Genomic DNA, 20,452 nt, shown 5'->3' with positions numbered 1-20,452 from the left:
CAATAGATGTCTCTTGGACAGAGAGGAAAAAATATAGACACTTGAAAATGTCTCTCTTTTCTGGTTGTTTTTGTTTTTTAATTTTTTTCAATTCTGTTCCTTCCCAGGCAGACTGACCTTTGACTATCTGGAATAAGGATAGCAGGGCCCTCTCCCCATTTCTGGCAGCACTCTTGTTTGCTCATCAGTTCTTCCCCTTCTACTTCCTATGTCTCAGAGGTGTTAGGGACAGTGTCCCTTTCTGCTCATTGTATTGCTTCCTCAAGGATCAGCCAGCCATCCTTTGCCATTTCTTCTGGAGACCTTCCTCCCCTGGGCATTTCCAAAGTCTGTTTCCATTGTTTTCTCTCCTAAGGCTTCCCTTGGTAGCCTTCAACTCCTTGGCTGACGCCTTCCTGTGAGCAGGAAAAGAATCCAGATTGGGTAAGAGGTTTTAGATATAAATCTCAAGATTAGATGTTGGGGAAAGAGCGATGGCTTAGCACAGTATCTAGATCATAAAAGTCATTTAATAAATGCTTGTTGACTGACTGAATGACTCTGAAGTCAGAACATCTTGGATCTGCCACATATGTGATTTAAAATAAGTCACTTTAATTCCTTGGGCTTTGGCTTCCTGCTCTGTAAAATGAAAGGGCTTGGATAGCTTATTAAAGTCCCTTCCTCTGATTTCCCCACTCTGTGATCCTCAGATCTCATGCCCAAGCAAATGATTTTCAGACTGAGGAAATTGTGGGTGAGGGATCATAGAATCAGTCGTTTTGATTTACAAAGTACTTTAGAAGCCTATCAGTTCTAATCCTTTTTTAGAGAATATTGAGGGTTCCAGAGAGGTTAAGTAATTTGTTCAAAATCCCTCAGATGGCTAGCAGTAGAGCTGGGCTTTATACATACCCCTTCTGACTCCAGAACCAATCTTTTGCTCCTACACTGAGCTCTTTTTCTCTTCAGTCTTACCTTTCTTCAAACTTTAAGTTTTGCTTCATCTCCCTTTTCCATAACAACAAAAGCCATAGTTTCATCCAGATTTGGCAGGGAGGCAGACAGCAAGCATTTATTAAGTACTTAACTGTTTATCAGACACCATGCCAAGAGTTGGGCTATCAATATAAGCAAATAGGATAGTGTCTGACTTCAGGGAGCTTACATTCTAATGGGGAAAGATAACACAAGCAGGACAGTTGAGCCAGGAGTTCTGGGTTGGTCTGCAACAGTTACAGATCCATACCTCACTCTGAAGGTGATTCTAGGATCAGGGAAATCCCCATCCTTTTATAAAGTCTAACACTCCAGTTAGGACTGTCCAGCTGGCTGAGGAGTTCCCTCCCCCCTCCCGTTCTGCCAGTTTGGTCTCTGCAATTAAAAGAACTTTATTGGCTTGATACCAGTCTCAGCTCAGCTGGAAAAGTCTCTATCCACCAGTCTGTCATTACTTCTCTTTCCCACAATCTCAGATCTTTAATTCTTTCTCAAATTTGGGACTTTTGATAGTAACTACATGGCTGTAAAAAAGCCATTTAATTCTCTGGGACGATTTCTCTTCCTCCCTCTGTGTGTGTATGAGGAGGATAGAGAGAAGAGCAAGCACAAACAGGCTTTATCTTACTCAGTAAGGTTCCTTTTATTTGCTCTGCTCCACTCTTCAGCTCTGGTGCCCTTCTTGTCCCTTTCCTTGCTAAAGGATGATCTCTACAGAGACCTGGGAAGGTCTTAGCACCCAACAGCTAATCCATAGTATGTCCATCTAACGACAAGGCTGTTTCCATCTCTGGGAATCTGATCCCCCGGAATCTTTATGAGTCATCTGCAAATCTACAGCCTTTGAGGTGAGATCTAGTCATTCCTCTTCTTGCTTCCTTTCTATTTGCTTTCTTCCTCTCTTGGTGCTCTATCTTTCCTCCTTTGTGACCTCTACTTCCAGCCTTCTTTTCTTACAAACTTAGTCAAAAGACCTGGCCTTGAACAAATCACTTAATTTCCCTGAGTCTTGTTTGCCTCATCTGTAAAATGGGAGTGAACATTTTTGCACTTCCTACCTTTCAGCGTTGCTTGTAAGGGAGGTGTTTTGCAAAATGTAAAAACATAAATGGAAGCTATTATTTCTAAAAATCCCTTGAAGTTCTATTATTCTATAATTATTTTTCCCTCTTTTATTCTTCCTTACACTTTGACTTCTTCCCTTTTCTTGCTTCCCCATGATAGCTTTATTTTTTTCATTCTTTCTTATACTTCTTTATCTTTTTTTCTCTCTTGCTCCCTTCTCACTACTTCACTGCCCCTTTCTGCTTCTCCCCATTCACTCTCCCTTTCCCTTTTCTCTTTACCTCTCACCCTTTACTTTCCCTTTCCCCCTTTCCTCTTCCTTCCTTCCTTTTCTCTTTGCCCCTCTCATTTTACTCTCCTTCTTTTTTCCCCTTTTCTTCCTTTCTCCTTTGCCTTTCTCCTCATTTCCTTTCTCCCTTGTGCTCCCTTTTCTCCCACTCTCTCTGCATCCCTCCCTCTCCTCTTCCCTCCTTTACTCTCCTGCTTTCTTTTTTCGGTCTCTCCAGCTCATCTTCTCTGACTCTGTAGTTCTCATGCATTAATTTCAGACTAAATGTAAATAAATCCATTGGATGGCATCCAGTCTAGTCTGCTTTCCAACTCTAGCTGCCCTCCCTCTGCCCTGTGGCAAGGTCTTAGCCCAGGCTTGGCTTTACCAATGCTTCAGCTTTGAGAAAAACCATGGGGTTAGAGGACAGAATCATAAGCATATAGGCTAGAAGAATTCACTTTATAGAATAGAAAAAAGGCATCTCCCCTGCTTGACCACTAACACTGTCTTTAGTGGTGACCCTGATACACCTCTCACACTTTTCTTTCTTTCCTATCTGGCATTCATAAGATCATCGATCAAGAAGAAACCTTTAAGGCCATTTAGTTCAATCCCATCATTTTGTAGATAAGAAAACCAAGGCTTGGGAAGTTAATCACTTGTCCATAATCACACAGGTAGTAGGCTTGAGAGATGCCTTTTCCACTGTTTCATGATGAATCTCTTGTCCCCTTCCTTCTGGATTCTCTTGCCTGTTATTACTACCTCTTGAACCCTCCCCCCCCCCCGTTCTGTCCAGTTCTCCCCCTTTCTCTTTCTATTACAAGGAAGGCAACTTTTCAGTGACAATAAATAATTGATGGAATTCTCCTCTCCTAGAGAACAGGTTTCATATTTTAGAGATAGTCCGTCCAAAGATGAAAGAAATGAGATTTCTGTTTCTTTTACCCACCCACATTCCCCCATTCTACAGGCAAGGAGAAGGGAATGAAGCTCCAGGAACAAGGCTCAGATCTAGTGGGCTCCCTCTCAGCCCACAGGGCTTGCCCATCTCAGAGGTCCCACCTCTCCTTTCTTTCTTTTTTTTCCCTTCCCTTCCTTTCCTCTTTGTCTTTCTCTCCACTTCCCTCTTTATTTCTACCTTCTCTTCCACTCTCTCTGCATCCCTCTCTCCTGCTCCTGCACCCTCCTTTACTCTCCTCCTGCTTCCTCATCCCAACTCTCAAATCTCAGGGCAGGACTGTCATTTGCATTAGGCTGGTGTGTGCATGTCAAGCCTGCATCTGCCTCACTCTGAGCTCGAGATACCATCTACCCCTCTACTGGATACTGGAGCCTTCATTCAGGCTAGAGTTACCCCAGGAATCACCCCAGGAGCTTTCCCACCCCACACAGGAACTACTCCCAGGCAAGGAGCACTACACCCCAGGAGAACTTGTTCTTTGTTTCTGGGGCAGATTTTTATTGCCAGGGTCTGGTGGCCTGATCCTGTTTCTCCTCAGTTTCTCCAGTTGCCTGTTTTACTCAACATTTGGAGGCTAGTCAAAGGCAGGTCAGCATAGTGTACAAATCCCAGTGACCTGCTGTGTTTTAGTTTTTATCCCTGACTCAACGTCTGCCTGTCTTGGGCTGTCTTTTAATCCCAGAATCTTTCTGTCTCACTCTGTCTCCTATGAGTTGTTCGGTCTGTCTGAACTTGTGCTTCAGTGTGTTCTTCCCTTCTCCCATCATAGAAATGGGGAGGGGAGTTCCAGAGCTCCCTTTGGTAGTCCTTGTCATTAAGAGGTTTCATGGTGATTTGCTGTGGGGGGGCTTCAGATTGCTCCATTCTATACTTGCTGTGTGTAGTGACCCTTTGTCCCACTGACTTTACTGGCTTAACAACCTCTGTTCTTCTGCTCTCCACTCAGAGATCTTTCTCATGCTTAAGGAAGGGGGGTATGGAGAATCAGTCCTCTTTTCTCTCTTGCCTTCCAGGCTGGTTCCACTCCAAGAATCTCTACCCCAGCCACTATAATTGTGGGATTGGGGGTGGCTCTGTTTCTCCCACTTCCGCCCACTGTGCAAAGGGTCATTCTCTATAATTATAGGTGGCAGCTCAAGTTCTGCAAGTCCTCTCGTTCTTTGTCTCTCTCTTTTGTCTCACTCCCTTCCTCTCCTAACTCTTGCCATCCCTCTGGCTCTTTTCTCTTTTTCTCTCCTTATGTGTCTCTTGTTCTTTTTTTTTCTCTCTGCACTCTATGTTTTTAACTCTTTCATTCTTGAAGAGGATCAAATATATCAGGAGGATGATTTCTTGACTTGAAAGTGAATTGGATTAAAGTGAGGCAGGACTGTGCAAAGTCATCCAACCTCACTCTTTCCTCCAACATCATAGGAGTCCAGAGGCAAGACATCAGTCAGGACGACTAGCAATGGGTGCCATGAAAGACCTTGGCCTTTTTAACCTAAGATCTCTCCCAGCTCTCACTGTGTCTATGGCAATATCCATTCAGCATTCTGTCTTAAAGTGTCTGTCTGAAAGAATGGACCACAGGGTCACAGACCTAATGTTGGACAGACCCTAGGATCCCTCTATACTTCCTCCTCCTCTTCCTCCTCCTCCTCCTTCTCCTTTCTTTTCCTTTCTTTTTTATTTAATGAGGAGTCTGATACCCAGGAAATTAAGTGACTTAAGTGAAAGTCACAAGATAGTCTCTGTCTTTCATCTCCTCTCTAACATTTTCAAATGAGACAATATTTGTCATGCACCGAACACAGTACCAAATACAACAAATGCTTAATAAACGCTTGTTCCCTTCCTATTCCCTGCCCTTCTCTCTGTTACTTTGTCATTGTATCTCTGTTATTCTCTATCTTTGTCTAGTTATGGTCTTTCTTCTTTTCTGTCTCTCTCTCTTCCTCCTTCTCTCTCCATGTTTCTATCTCAGACATAGACTCAGAATGGAAAGGAATTCTAGGTATCCTCTTAGTCAGGGGTACTTTACTCTCCTTACTTGTGTCCTGGACTTGTTTGGAAGTCTGGTAAAGCCTAGAGAGCCTTTCTCTGGAAAACATTTTTAAATGCATAAAATAAAATATATAGGTTTACAAAAGAAAATAATCACCATGAAATATTCATCAATATATATATATATATACACATATACAAACATATATATATATATATGTATATATATATACACACACACACATATATATATATGTATATATATACACACACACACACACACACACACATATATATATATATATATATATATATATATATAAAATCAAGTTCATGGAACTCAGGTTTAGAAATGCTGGGTGTCTGTATGTCCGGCTTAGAGTCTCTCTGTGTCCCACTGTCTCTTCTGAATTGATGGGTCTGTTTGATTCTTTATTTCATTTTACAGATGACAACACAGGGGCTTGGGAGTTCATTTTGTCCAAGCTCATATCTCTAATAAGCAACAGGACTAGAATTAGAACCTGGTCTTCCTTATAATCTGGCCAGGGCTCATGTTGTCTCTCTTCCCATTGGCACTCTCCTTTTGATCTTTGTTTTTTTCCTCCTCTTCACTTTGGAACTATCTTTCCTCTTTCTGCTGGATAACTTCAGCCCTTCTCTGGGCCACAGCCCCCACCCCCTCCACATAACACATACAGTGTGGTTTGGGAACATTCTATTTTGAGGCTGGTGGTGCTGGCGGGCAGGGAAGGTTTGACTGGAGAGCCATGGGAAGGATGGGAGTGTGAGGACCCTAAGGCAACCATGGGCAAGGGGGCCTCAAGGGAGACACAAAAATGTGCCTCCTTCTAGGGGCCTCCTGGAAAATATTCCTGAGTTATCTGTTCTCTCCTCAGCCCAAGACAAATCCTCATCTGCATCTCTCCTGCCTGAATTGGAGGTAGCGCCATCCCCACGCTTTTCAGAGGCAGCCCTGGGAGAGGATCTCCTAAAGGAAGAAGGCCCCCCTATGCCCCAGGGTAACGGACCAGGGTCTCTCCAGGCCTTGGAAAGCACTGAACCTGCCATCTCTCCAGAAGCTGTGACATGTGAGTCTAGAGGAGGGAGGGATGCAAATGAATTCAACACACTTTTATGGGGTACTTCTGATGAGCATAACAGTACTAGTCACAGAAACAGAAAAGAGTATGTGCCTTCAAAGAGCTTGAAGATTAGCTGGGGAGATAGTCTCTCCCCAACACACATGTAAGCAAGTAGTTTGCAAAAATATCTATATGTATGTATGCACACAATATACATGTGAGCATACATAATTCATGCACACATGCATGCAGAGTTAAAGCTTGTATGTCACTTAACTTCTGAGTGCCCCAGACACCATCTGAGGCACAAATTTCTAAGACTATAAATTGAAGAGCAGGTGATAATCTTTCTGGGATAGAGAAGCATTCTAAAATATATGTCTACAACTCTGTTTATACATCAGTACATACATTCCATTATACATAATAGACATCACATAAGATCTTTCCCTTAGTAAGTAAACCAGGGGATAAAAGAGCAATGAAACGTGCCTTCCTGTTCAGAGGGGTCGTGAGAAGGAGGAAGAAGAGGGGAAGAGAAGAAATATTCCTCTCCCTCCAAGATTCTGAACCTAGCTCACGCACCTGAGCAAGGATTGGACACAACCTTCTACCTGGGGCTGGGGGGTGGAATGCTTGGGTAGCACGTCCAGGGCCATGTTTGGCATTCTAGAAATAAGGGGAATTTATCACCCTCTCTCTCTGCTCCTTCTCAAGCATGAACCATGGACATAAGGGAGAGAGAGGTCAGCTTTCTGGGCACAGGGGAAGGTAGCATGGGGTCAGGGTTAGACAGATGCCCCTTGTGTCCAGTGGGCTGTGTTGTTTGCTCTGTGACTCAGCTCTCTGTCCCCCATACCCACCTCCAAAAGCATAGGCAGCCTCTGTGTCTCCCTCCCACACCCTCACCTCCTCCCACCTCTGGCCACATACACATTTAGTTCCAAGAAAGAGATCTGTGGTGTGGGAGGCCAGGCAGGGGGTATGGGAGAACCCTCAAAGGCTCTGGGGAGTAGCTGTTGCCACCATGGTGGATAGGACAGGGGCCTTGAACAGGGCCGAGAACTCCCGATGGTCTGAGCTCTCCTCAGTTTATCTGAGGCAGGCCCCCAAAAGAGCAACAGCATGAAGCCTTGTTTCTAGTGGATTTTCCTCCAGTGTCTCCCAGCCCTTTGTCTTCTAGCTAACTCTCTCCCAGTTTCTGTTCTATTGTTCTTCTCTGTCATCCTGTTTTCCTATGTATCTGTTATTCCCCCATCTTTTCAGAGTGATTCTAAGTCTTCTGCCCCATGGAATCTGCTCTATAGCCCCCACATCAGTATTCCTTAGTCCCCTTTCCCTTATTTTCTGCTTATCTCTTAACCTCTTGGTCCCCCATCCCCACCTCAGTCTCCTTTGGAATATCAGTGTGCCTCCCCTCAGACTCCACCTGCCCTTCTTATCCCCATCTCTCAGTTACAAGGAACACGGGCTTCCACAAAGAACGCTAGAACAGGGGCGCTGAGCAGCAAACACCCAGATTGCCACCTGTTCTCTATCTTCAGGCAGGACAGGTTTCCAGGTTACCAAGTTCCTAAGTGACTGGAGGGAGAGGGGATGTCTGCTCCAGTACTAAAGAAGCCTTTGCAAGCAGAGACCTGGGATTTCTGATCAGCCCCCAACCACAACACCATTATTTCCTTAACTGTGGGTGCCGTGAGGTGGGGTGGGATGCTGGAGGGACAAGGTGCAGCTTGGGGGCTGAGACAGAGCATCTCCAGAGCTTAACCAGACCCTACCTCATTGGCCCTGTATCTGGTCCCTCCACCTGAAAGCAACCAAATAGTTTCTACCTTCAATAGGCTCCTTGCTTCCCTCTCCCCCTGAGCTCTGGTCTTGGGCCAGGGCAGAGAGGCTCAAGAGGGAACAGAGGAGGTGATGAGAGTGTGAGTGTGTGTGTGTCTGTGTGTGTATGAAAGAGAGAAGGAGTGTGTGTGCGAATGTGAATGTGTTTGTGTATGGGGGCTAGATTCTAGGCTGGAGAAGAGGAGGTAGGAAGGGCATTCCTCTCCAAACATATGTTTCCAATAACTCCCCATCACGTGAAGTAGAAGTAGCTGGGGTTTGGGGGGGCAGGGAGGAGCTGCTGGTTAACTGCTTCCATGCCTATCCCTTCCCACTGCCTTCTGAGAACCCAGGCCTTTTTGCTGTCCTTTCTCTGAGGACAAAATAGTTCTCAGAACAGGAGAGGACAGCTGTGGTTCTGAGAAATGACAATCAGTGTTGGGGATGCAGCCTAGGAAGATCATTGTATTTTCTAAAGATCCAATGCTTAAAACTATAGGGGTGAAGTACCCCCCAAAGGCCAGTTGTCCTGGGGAATGAGGCAGCTTGACATAGTGCAATGAATATTAGCCCAAAGTCCAGAAACCTCCGTCCAAACACTGTGGCAAATCTACCTTGTGATTTGGAGCCCTTCACTTTCCCTCTGTGGGTTTGGTGTTTTTCTTCTATAAAATGAGCAGTGGTCCTCAAACTTTTTAAATAGGGGGCCAGTTCATTGTCCCTCAGACTGCTGGAGGGCCAGACCATAATAAAAAACAAAAGCTCACACTCTGTCTCTGCCCCTCAGCCCATTTGCCATCACCTGGAGGGCTGCATAAATGTCCCCAGCCAACTGCATCTGGCCCGGGGCTGTAGTTTAAGAATCCTTGGACTAAAGGGTCTCTCAGGTCCTTCCCATTCTATGTTCTGTGTTTAAATATTCTTTATGTTTAAGGGTTCCCTCTAAGCTCAGACATTCTGCGTTTTGTGTTTAAGATCTTTTTCCACTCTATCATTCGTGTGTTCTAATATTCTTTCCAGTTCTGAATATTCTGTTTGAACATTCTACACCCTAAAGTCCACGCAAACTCCAACGTATTATGTTTTGTGTTCTAACATTCTTTGTTCTAAGATCCCTTCCTGTTCTAACATTCTGTTTTTAAACATTCTATGTTATATTGTATAATTGACATTTAGGGGAAGGAATTAGGGGAAAGGAATGAGAAAAAAATGGGAACACAAAGTTTTGCAAGGGTGAATGTTGAAAACTCTCTTTGCATATATTTTGAAAATCAAAAAATTATTATTTTAAAAATTATATATTCTAAAGTCTGTTCTAGTTCTCCTAATCTGCATGTGAACATCCTATATTCTAAGATCTGTCCAAGCTCTGACAACTTTTGTTTTGTGTTCTAACATTCTGTATTCTAAGGTCCTCAACCACTCTAAGATTCTGAGTTTAAACATCCTATATTCTAAGATGCTTTGCAATTGTGACATTCTGTAAACATTCTATATCCTAAGTTCCATCCCAATGCTTACATGTTGTGTTCTAGGTTCTAACATTCTGTGTTCTAAGATCCTTTATGAGAACTAAAGTTCTTTTCTGCTCTAACATTCTGCATATAAACATTCCATGTTCTAAAGTCCTTTCTAATTCTACTGTTTGCATGTGCGCATCCCATATTCTAGGGTCTATTTAAATGCTCACATACTGTTTTGTGCTCTAAATTCTATGTTCTGAGATCTTTTCCCATGCTAACATTCTATGTTCTAAGGTCTTTTCTCATTTTAACATTCTGCATTTAAATATTCCATATCCTAAGAATTTTCCAAGTTTTGACATCCTGTGTTTGGGGTTCTAACATTCTTTGTTCCAAGATGCTTTCCAACTCTGACATCGTATCCTGTTTAAACATTCTGTGTTCTAAGGTTCTATGTTTGAACATACTATATCATAAGCTCCAATTAAGTTTTGGTATTCTAGGCATTTATGATTTTATGAAACTATGACTTCTAAATAAGACTTTCCTAGGGACTAATCTGGCATCCTGGGCCCATGGGGGCTCCTGGAGGCTCCCTAGCCCCTTCCCTTTTTCCTTCTCTTCCCAGGCCAGCCTCAGGGGCTTCCCTCCCCAAAGGGACTTCATGGGCCCTCCAGCTTTACCCCGCTCTTGCCCAATGGTGCTGGCCATTCCCCGGAGGCGGGTGGCACCAGGAGGTCAGGGAACGGCACACTGGGTGGCCCCAGAACCCACCGGAAGCTGCAGCCACACTCATCATTCGTCAGCCAGGGCAGCAAGAAGAGCAAAGGAAGCACAAAGTCATCGGCTTCCCAGATTCCCATTGAGGCTCAGGAAGGTAAAAAAAAAAAAAAAAAAAAAAATCTTATTCCAAAACTCTGGTACTCTGTACCTAATAGCTTGAAACTGAGTGCTAGGGAATGTATCCTTCCACTTTCAATTTTACCAGGAATAGGTTCTCTGATCCAGTAAAGTATAAGGAAGAGTCCTAGATTTGTAGAACTGGTTTGAATTTAGACTTTTCTGTGTGATCCTGGATAAATCACAAATTTTAGAAGGGAGGGAGGAGTTTTAATCAACCCCTTTTCAACTTTAAATACTATACACTATAATGAAAATTGGATTTTGGAATCATAGTAAGTTTTGTTATTGTTCAGTTGTTTTTATTCATATCCCCACTCTTCCTGACCTCATTTGGGATTTTCTTGGTATAGATAAGGAGTGGTTTGCCATTTCCTTCTCCAGCTCATTTTACAGATGAGGAAACTGAGGCAAAGTGTCTAGGGTCATACAGCTAGGCTCAGGAAGATGAGTTTTCCTAATTACAGACCTGGTGCTCTGTCTCTGCCCCTCATGGTGAGTTCAAATAAAAAACCTACACGTTTTAGGGAAAGTGTTTTATGCTTTTTGGGTCTGTTTCCTTATCTTAAGTTTCCTTCAATGAAGGAGTTGGACAATAATATCTAAGTTCCTTCTGGCTTAAGATTTCTGACCCTATCTTTCTGTCACTCTTTTCTTATTAGTGGACAACTGGAAATCTGGAACCAGTAAACCAACATTTTACTGTGCACCCAGTCCTGTGGGGGTTCTGGAGAAAGTGGAAGATTTGGTTCCTTGTCCTTGAGGTAGCTGGTATCTCAGTGGATTGGAGTCAGGAGGACCTGAATTCAAATCCAGCCTCAGACACTTAACACTTACTAGTTGTGTGATCATGGACAAGTCATTTAATTGCAATTGCCTCGCTACATTTTAAAAAATGAATGAATGAATAATAATAATACTTCTAACTTCCCAGGATTGTTATGAAGATCAAATGAGATTATCATTGTAAAGTACTTAGCACAGTGCCTGATACATACTAACTGCTATATAAATGTTACTTCTTATTACTACTAGCTATGTAACTCTAGTTACTTCAAATGTAAAGTAGGAAAAATAATAGCACTCGCCTTGCAGGGTGGTTAATAGGATCATATAAGATAATGTTTGTAAAAGTGTTTAACACAGTGACTGGCACATAATAGATGCTCTATAAAGGCTTCTCTTTAATTGAGTCATACAAATTGGGAAACAAAATTAATAGAAGAAAAATCATCAAAGAACAATGCAAAGCAGAATGGCATCAAGTGTTGAGTGTGTAACCCAGTAGCAGAATATAAATGCAGTTGGAATTCAGAGAAATCAGAAAAAATCAGTCATTCACTTTATAGAAGTTATTATTTGTAGGACTCCTTTGAACAATCAGCTCTCCCAATGCAGAAGTTTAGCAGCTATACTGATAAAGATTTAGGCTAAGGTAGTGGAAAGAGTACTGAGCCGCGAGTCAGGAACTAAGCTGGAACTAGGCTGAGGTAAGTGGGGCTTTTCCCCGGAACACCAAAATTTAGAGGGCTCTGATAGTACTTTTAACTGATAGCAGACTCATCTAACTGTGTCCCCAAATTATTAAGAACAATAAATTAAAATGGAAAGCCATTATATGATAATCTCTCCTCTGGTGTTCTGCTTAAAACCAAAGTGAACTCTGAACCAGCCCCAACCTGCCTCCCCTCTCTCTTCACTCCCAAAGAAGCCTCTTCAACAGAATTTCTAGTTTCTCCTTTTCCAATCAAATAACTTAGCTTTTAAAAGTTGATTTGAGGACACATTTTGTGCTGTTTACTCCAACTGTGTTGTTTGAAGCTTGCTCTGCTTACCAAAATTACTAGCTATTGCTCTGGCAGGGAAGCCTCCGGATTTCACTACTGGGTGGCTTTATGCAAACCACCTCCCCTTTCTGGGCATCAGTTTCCTATAAAATGAAGGGGTTAGACTAGCTGACTTCTGAGGGTCCTCGAAGCTCTCGTGATCTCTGAATCTAGAACTGAGAAGCAGAATGATACAAAGGGAAAGAGAATTGGGTTTTGAGTCAGATATTGTTGTTGTTCTGTCGTGTCCAGTTCTTGGTGACTCCATTTGGGATTTTCTTGGCAAAGATATTGGAGTGGTTTGCCTTCTGTTTTTTTTTTTTTTTCTCTAGCTCATTTTACAGATAAGTAAACTGAGGCAGAGTTAAGTGACTTGCCCAGGGTCATACAGCTAATATGTATCTGAGGCTGGATTTCAACTCAGGAAGATGAGTCTTGCTGACTTCAGGACAGGCGCTCTATCCACTTAGCTGCACCTTGAATCAGAGAACCTGGCTGGCTTTCCATCCCAGCTCTGCTGTGTGCTACCTGTGTGACTTCAGACAAGTCACTTTGTTTCTCCAAGCCTCAGTGTCCTCTTCTGTAGAATGGGGTGGGGGGGAGAGGGGGTAGATTAGATGAGCTAGAAGATCCCCTTCAGCTATAGCCCTGGGGTCTCAGGCTCTAGCATTTCCCTTTCCACCGCCTTCTCATCCTTTGTTCCTGTCCTCCCTAGACTGCTGCGTACACTGCATCCTCTCCTGCCTGTTCTGCGAGTTCTTAACGTTGTGCAACATTGTCTTGGACTGTGCCACCTGCGGCTCCTGCTCTGAGGACTCCTGCATCTGCTGCTGCTGCTGCGGAGGGTCGGGGGAATGTGCCGACTGTGACCTGCCCTGTGACATGGACTGCGGTATCATTGACGCCTGCTGCGAGTCGGCTGACTGCCTGGAGATCTGCATGGAGTGTTGTGGGCTTTGCTTCTCCTCTTAGCCCCTGGTCCTAGGCGTTGGTCTGGGGGAGAGGGAATAATGGGGGAAGGGGACTCCCAACCCAAAATGCCTCCCTCCTAGTCTCTACTACAAATCAAGTTGCCTCCTTGCCAAGGATTCATTTGGGGCTGGCTTGAGCTCCAGATTGGCAAGGTGGGCAGAGACAACTTCAGTTTAAAGGCAGTGGAGGAAAAAGACACAGGGGGGCATTATAGCCTTCCCCTTCCCCCCATCCTTTTTTCCTCAATTCCCGGCACCTGGACCTTAATTATGGAGCCCTGATATGGGAGAATCCCAGTGGTAGTAGATTTAGAGACCCAGAGATCCCAGACAATTACTCAATCAATCAATAAGTATTTATTAGTCTAAGGTCTTAGGGGCCTGTCCTCTGCCCCTGCACCAGCATAACTGAGAACTCCTAGAAGGGACCCTACCTGGGGGTAGTCTAAGACCTGGCTCCCTGTGTTAGAGCCCTCAGGACCAGGCTTCAGTACACTGTGAAAGTCAAGGGAGAGGAGCCTTGGGGAGAAAGGGACCCTGCCAGCCACCAGTAATTTTGTGTTGGGGGAAGTGGAGAGTTGGGTGGGGCTCCCTAGAATCTGGACTGGACAGACCTGGATTGAAGGTGGTGAAGAAGAAAGAAGGGACAAAGAAAAGTCCTGAAATTTTCTACCTCTCACCACCCCTAGCCCCAGACTCTCTCTGACTCTATCCCAGCCTCTGGGGCAGCTAAATGTGAAGAAAAAAAAAGACACTTCAATTGGGGTACTCATCCCCATCCCCTCTTCCCCTCTTTTTGCTCTTTCCCCTCTCCTGGGCTTCCCTAGGATGCTAACCTGAAGAATGACCTAGGAGAGGAAAGCAAAGCCTAAAGACTGGATGTGTGGAGAGAGAATAAATACAGTAGAAAGGCGAGGGGGTGGGGAATTATATGGAAGAGACTGGAATGGGTGGTGGGAGGGGAATGGTGGGGAGGGTCAGGCCTGTTAGTTGCTGTAAATAAATATCTTTGCCGTTTCTCACTTTTCCATCGTGTCATTGTAGAGCAGGATCTATGGAGCTAGAAAAGGCATGAGAAGTCATTAAACCCAACTCCCTTATTTTCCAGATCAATGTCACAGAGCTAGAAAGTTGCAAAGCTAGAATCCAGCCTAAGTTTTCTCACTCCAAGATCAGGATTCTTTTTACTTGCAGAATAGACAGGATGGTCTGTTTTTTTTTGTTTGTTTGTTTGTTTGTTTGTTTGTTTTTTTTGTTTTGTTTTTAATTAACATTATTTGTTTTGATTTTAAATGGCATTTTCTTTTTCCAAATACATGCAAAGATAGTTTTCAACATTCACTTTTGCAAAACCTTGTGTTCCAAATTTTTCCCTCTCTTTCCCTCTCTCCCCTTCCTCAAGACAGCAAGCAATCCAATATAGATTAAACATGTGCAGTTCTTCTAGACATATTTCCACATTTGTTTTGCTGTACAAGAAAAATCAGATCAAAAGGGGAAAAACCATAAGTAAAGAAGAAAAAGCACTAAGCAAACAGATAACAACAACAAAAAGGTGAAAATACTTTGATCCACATTCAGTCTCCATAGTTCTCTCTCTGGATGTAGATGATACTTTCCATCATAAATCTATTGGAATTGGATGACCTATTTCTTAGAGTACCCAGTTCTGTCTCACTCTCTTAGGGATGAGTATGAGAGCCTGGAGGGCTGGATTCCCATGCTCCCTTTCCCTTCTCCCATAAAAAGAAATAGTTCTGAGTGAGCCTGACTTCAGGAGACACTTGGGGGTCTGAAAGGAAGGAGTTAACCCCTGGCATGGAAATTAATTAACAACAGATGTGTTCGGTTTCAATTAATTAATCTCCTGCTGACTCCAACTTTTCAGAGCCTGTTCCCTAGGATGCCTTCTTCCAAGTCAAGAAGCAATTTCCATGCCAGTAGGGGAATGGTGCCCAGGGACGTGGCTGACCCCTTGCTTCAGCACCCTCTCTAAGGCTCTAGACTGCAACTTAACCAGGAGGAAGAGGGTTGGGTATAATGGCATGTCTGGGAGTGGAAACATTGGGAAAATTTCTACCTTTTGTCCCCTAGAGAAGATACCTTTAAAGTACTAGGGAGATGATCTATTTTAATGATGGAGAGAGATCCACCCTGGATAAAAGTCTCTCTCCTGAACCCAGAAGGACTGGTAGGTGAGTTAGTGCTGAAAAAAAAAAAGTAAAAAAAAAAAAATAGAAACTGTTCAACCTGGAAAAGAGAAAACTGAGGAAGGATGAGCAATCTACCAAAGGCCATCATCACTCACTATTTGTTCAATCCTGAACCAGACCTTGTATAGGGAAGCAGAAGTTAGGAAGGGGGAATCCAGAAAAGCAGAAATATGAACATCTTCAAATAGCTTATATCTAACTCGAGAGACAGAACCAACATATGGAAATAATCAGAGGTAACATAAACTTTAAACTGATTTTGGCAGTAGGAAAGCTCAGGTAAGGTAGGAATTAGTGTGAACAAGGATAAACAGAGAAGTCTTCATATAAGAGATGGAGTTGAACCAAGCCTTACTCTTCCAATTTGTCTCAATTGCCACTGCCCACTTTAGTCCAGACTTTTTCAATTAAATTAAAATAAAAAAGCATTTATTAAGTGGCAGCCATGTACAAAACACTAAGGTAGACTCTGGGGATACAAATCAAATCAAACCCCAAAGAATTTACAATCATTTCTTCTCATCTAGGCCAGTCTATCTTAAAGGTGAATGGTGTTGCAGTGGATAGAGCACTGAGTTCAAATCCAGCCACAGACACTTCCTAGCTGGGTGACTTTGAAGAAGTCCCTTAATCTTTATTAAAATAAGGATAATAACAGCACTTAGTTTTCAGGGTTGTTATGAGGATAAAATGTGATAGTATTTGTAAAAAAGGATTTAGCATGGTGCCTGGAACACCTAGATACTATATCAATGTATGTTCCTTTTCATTCTTCCCTAACCAATCAAATTTTCCAAACTGATCTACCCTTCCATAGTCATCCTTCATATTGCTGTCTCCACAATAAGCATTGGAAAGATGCCATGTTCTGATCACATCATTCCTTTACCAAAAACCTGTCAGTGGCTCCCTATGCCTACTGAATAAAGTAACAATTCTTGTTCTTGTCATTCAAGGCTCTCTCTAACCTTTTTTTAAAATAGTATTTTATTTTTCCCCCAAATATATTCAAAGATAGTCACCTTTGCAAAACTTTATGTTCCACATTTTTCTTCCTCTTCTTCCCCCCTCCCCAAGACAGCAAGCAATCCAAATATAGGTTAAACATGTACAATTCTTCTAAATGTATTTCTATATTCATCATGCTGTGCAAAAAAAATTAATCAGATCAAAAAGGAAAAAGATGAGAAAGAAAAACAACAAAGAAAAACAAACATTCAGCCTTCATAGTTTTCTTTCTCTGGATGTGGATGGCACCTTCCATCCTAAATCTATTGGAATTATGGCCCTCCATAATTCCTGCATATGCTCAATGCTTTGGCCAAATTGAAACGTTTTAGCTTTTCTCATTCTACTGTCTCTGATCCAGATTTGCTGGATATGAGGATTAGACTCCTTATCTGAAACCCCTTTCCTGATTACTCTGCACATTCTCCCCCAAATAATCTTTCCTTTCTTCACAGCACTTTGCCTGGATGTTTCCTTCAAAAATAAAAGATCATGGTCAATGAATAAACATTAAGCACTTACTATATGGGAATTACTGGGCTAAATGCTGGGAATCCAAAAACAGGTAAAAGACAGTGCCTCTCCTCAAGGACCTTCCCATCTCATGGAGCCTCCATTGAGAGCTGAAAGGGATCTCAGAGGCTAACTAGCTCAACCACCTCATTTTATGGATAAGGAAACCAAGCTTAAGTTTGTTCAGAGTCACACAAGTAGTATCAGACATTGCATTTACATCAAGGACTTCTGATAGATCCAGAGTCTGGTTCTCTCTTCCCCTCCCACTATATAGTCTTGTCTCCCTTTACCTGATTCTACCTTGCATCCTAATTATTTGTCCATTTCTTTCTCTCCTTATTGGGTCGTATGTCTCTTCAGACCCTGCTTCGCCATATTCGTTGATATGATTGTGTGCTTAACCAAGTACTTCACACAATGAAGACTCCACACTTGCTTACTGACTGAGTGAGTGAATGGATGAATAGGATTTGGATACATGGGATGTATTTAATCTCTGAAGAGACATCCTGCAGTAGAATGAATGGGAGGTTTGAGAATGAAGATGAGAAAGGATACAAAGAATTCCCCAGCTTCCTCAAGTTTCACAGGAAAATTTTCAGCCTCCAGTGGCAAACACAGAATCTTAAAATGAACCTCCAAACCAGGAATTCTTAACCCTTCTTTGTGTCCTCAGACAACCTGGGAAGCCTAAATTCTAATTCTCAGAATGTTTTTCAATGCAGAAAGTAAAATACAAATGAAACCAATTACATAGTTATCAAAATATTTTACAAATCAAGAGCTCTGTTGGAGTCCCTGATCTAGTTTAGTGTCCTGGTTATGCAAATGAGGACAGCTAGCTGGTATGATGGATAGAGTGGTTGTAAGGATCGAATGTGATAATATTTGTAAAAAAGGCAAGATAAATCCTATTATTATCCTTATTTTACAATTGAAGAAACTGAGGTAGACAAAGCGACTTGCCTAATCTCACAGCTATTAAGGATCTGTATTTAGACTTGAATTCAGGTCTTCCCTTTCATTCTATCCTTACCACCACCTAGCTGTCTGAGTACCACCTGTGGAACTCCTCTCCCCCTCCCACTTTCTTAGCTGACGTCACAGCTATAATTGTGGCTCCTCCATCTTTGGGAGCCTACTGGGCATAGGGACTGAAAGGTCTGTCCTTCAAGGCGATATGTGACCTTTAAGTCCATTTGGGGGTCAATGAGGAGGTCATGGGGCCCTACCCCCAGGCCGGAGGCTCAGGGAGGAATTGTGAGGTGGGGGCAGGCCTTTGCTCAGAACTCAGCCTCAGGAAGAGGCACCTCTGCAGCCCAAATAGTGATTTCCTGCTGCAGACTCAGAGATGTTTTCTTTAGGATGGTGGCTGAAACCAGAGAGGCCCCGAGGGGGAGGGAAGAGAGACTGGCTGGAACTGGGAGGATTCACTGGGGGATAGGACCCAGTCAGTACATACACATACACACACACACACACACACACACACACACAAAGAAAAACTTTTAGAAACACATAACTGAGTAACAGAAGACTTTTGGGAAAATAGAAAAAAACTGAGAAATCTCAAAGGGGTACACTCATCTACACAAACACTGGAAAGACACTCATGCACAAAGATGCTCCATGAAGCCGTAGAATGTCGGAGTTGGAAGAAGCCTTAGAACACAGGGCACAGAATGTGAGAGCTGGAAGGGATCTTAGAATACATTACATTGGGAACACAAAGCATAGATTGTTAGGCTGGAAGGAACTTAAGAGAGCATCTAATGCAACTACATCATTTTACAGATGACGAAGCTGAGAATCAGAGAAATTAAATGATTTCCTGAAAGCTCATCGCAGCAGTAAGTTAGACAAACTAGGATTCAGACTCAGGCTCTCAGACCACAAACCCACAAGCTCACATAGACCCTGTCATTCATATAAATATATTCCAACACACAGACATTCATACTAAAATCATCTGCATCATCACAGTTCACATTTTCTCACAACAAATTTATGAAGTATGTGGTCAAAATATGACTGCTCCCATTATTCAGATAAGGCAATTGAGGTTCAAAGAAATTGAAATTGACTTTCTCAGCGTCATATAACTGTCTGCTGTTGTTGAATCATTTTTCAGTCCTGTCCAACTCTTTGTGACTTCATTAGGGGTTTTCTTGGCAAAGATAATGGAGTGGTTTGCCATTTCCTTCTCCTGCTCATTTTACAGATGAAGAAACTGAGGCAAATTAAGAATTAAGTGACTTTGCCCAGAATCACATGGCTAGGAGTGTCTGAAGCTGGATTTGATTAAGATGAGTCTTCCCGATTCCAGCCCCTGCCCTCTATCTACTGTGCCAAAACTAGCTGGGATTTGGCAAATGTTCATATGGACATTCAAAGGCACACAGGTATGTGAGTGAACATTAGTATAATTCAAGAGCTCACAGACATTCATACCCAAATACTAATTACACTTCAGAAATACAAGATGCATGCGCACAGCCTCTCCCTCATTATTAGGGACCACCCACTGGGCCTTGCAGTAAGCAGTAAAACAATCCCAGCATCAATGTGCAACACACATTTTTAAGTAACTCTTAAAGCTCTGGTCAGGATTGGGCAATTGAATCCAGAGGAGCTGACAGGGAAAAATATTACACGCATACACACACACACACACACACACACACACTGAGCAGAAGTCAAATGCAGTAATGATTGCTCCACTCATTACTGGATGTTTTGGGGAGATTCAGAAGCAGAAGGAGTTTTAGACCTTCTCCTGGGAAAGCCTTCTGTTTAATTCAGGAGGCATAATATCTGTTCTTAGGGTATATCATGCCTTATGGGAAGATGCAGCCCCTAGGGAACTCCCAGGCCAATGGAAGAGAAATTTATTAAGACTATAAAGGAAATAAGGAAGGATCTCATCAGGCAAGACTTCTTGAAAGAGGAAAATTTAGAGCCGTTTTGGGGAGCGAGGATGGGAATTTGGTCTGCTAGGTAGTACAATGAGTTGGGTCTAGAGTCAGGAAAACTCATCTTCCTGAGTTCAAATCTAGATTCAGACACTTCCTAACTGTGACTTTAGGCAAGTCACTTAACCCTGTTTGCTTCCGTTTCCTCATCTGTAAAATGAACTGGAGGAGGAAATGGCAAAACACTCCAGTATTTTTGACAAAAAAACTCCAAATGGAGTCACAAGGGATGGTATTAAAACAACACACAGTAACAAAAGAAAGATATGGCTGAACCACAGACGTGACCTGGGGATACCTAAGAATTTCTCAACACCCACCCTCAACACTAAATGATCAAGTTTTGCCGGCTCAGCTGTTTTTTTTCTTTGAGGTTATATGATGGGTGTGGTAAGGTGAAGCAAGTTATA

The 20,452-nt window shown here is 42.8% G+C and overlaps 1 protein-coding gene across 2 annotated transcripts in view; it reads left to right on the top strand.

Moving 5' to 3' along the window:
- The window catches only part of MDFI (MyoD family inhibitor), a 31,110-nt gene extending 16,752 nt beyond the window's left edge, over positions 1-14,358 (top strand). For both annotated transcript variants that reach the window (XM_074310967.1, XM_074310969.1), the window contains exons 3-5: positions 6,164-6,355; positions 10,265-10,513; positions 13,078-14,358. In XM_074310967.1, the coding sequence (XP_074167068.1) occupies positions 6,164-6,355; positions 10,265-10,513; positions 13,078-13,334 (698 nt within the window). In that variant the 3' untranslated portion in view covers positions 13,335-14,358. The remainder of the gene's footprint in view (positions 1-6,163; positions 6,356-10,264; positions 10,514-13,077) is intronic.
- Positions 14,359-20,452: the final 6,094 nt, after the last annotated feature.

This window comes from Sminthopsis crassicaudata, chromosome 4, assembly GCF_048593235.1.
Source record: "Sminthopsis crassicaudata isolate SCR6 chromosome 4, ASM4859323v1, whole genome shotgun sequence".
Lineage (NCBI taxonomy): Eukaryota > Metazoa > Chordata > Mammalia > Dasyuromorphia > Dasyuridae > Sminthopsis > Sminthopsis crassicaudata.
The sequence above is the reverse complement of the archived record's forward strand: the minus strand, read 5'-3'. Positions and strand labels throughout refer to the sequence as shown.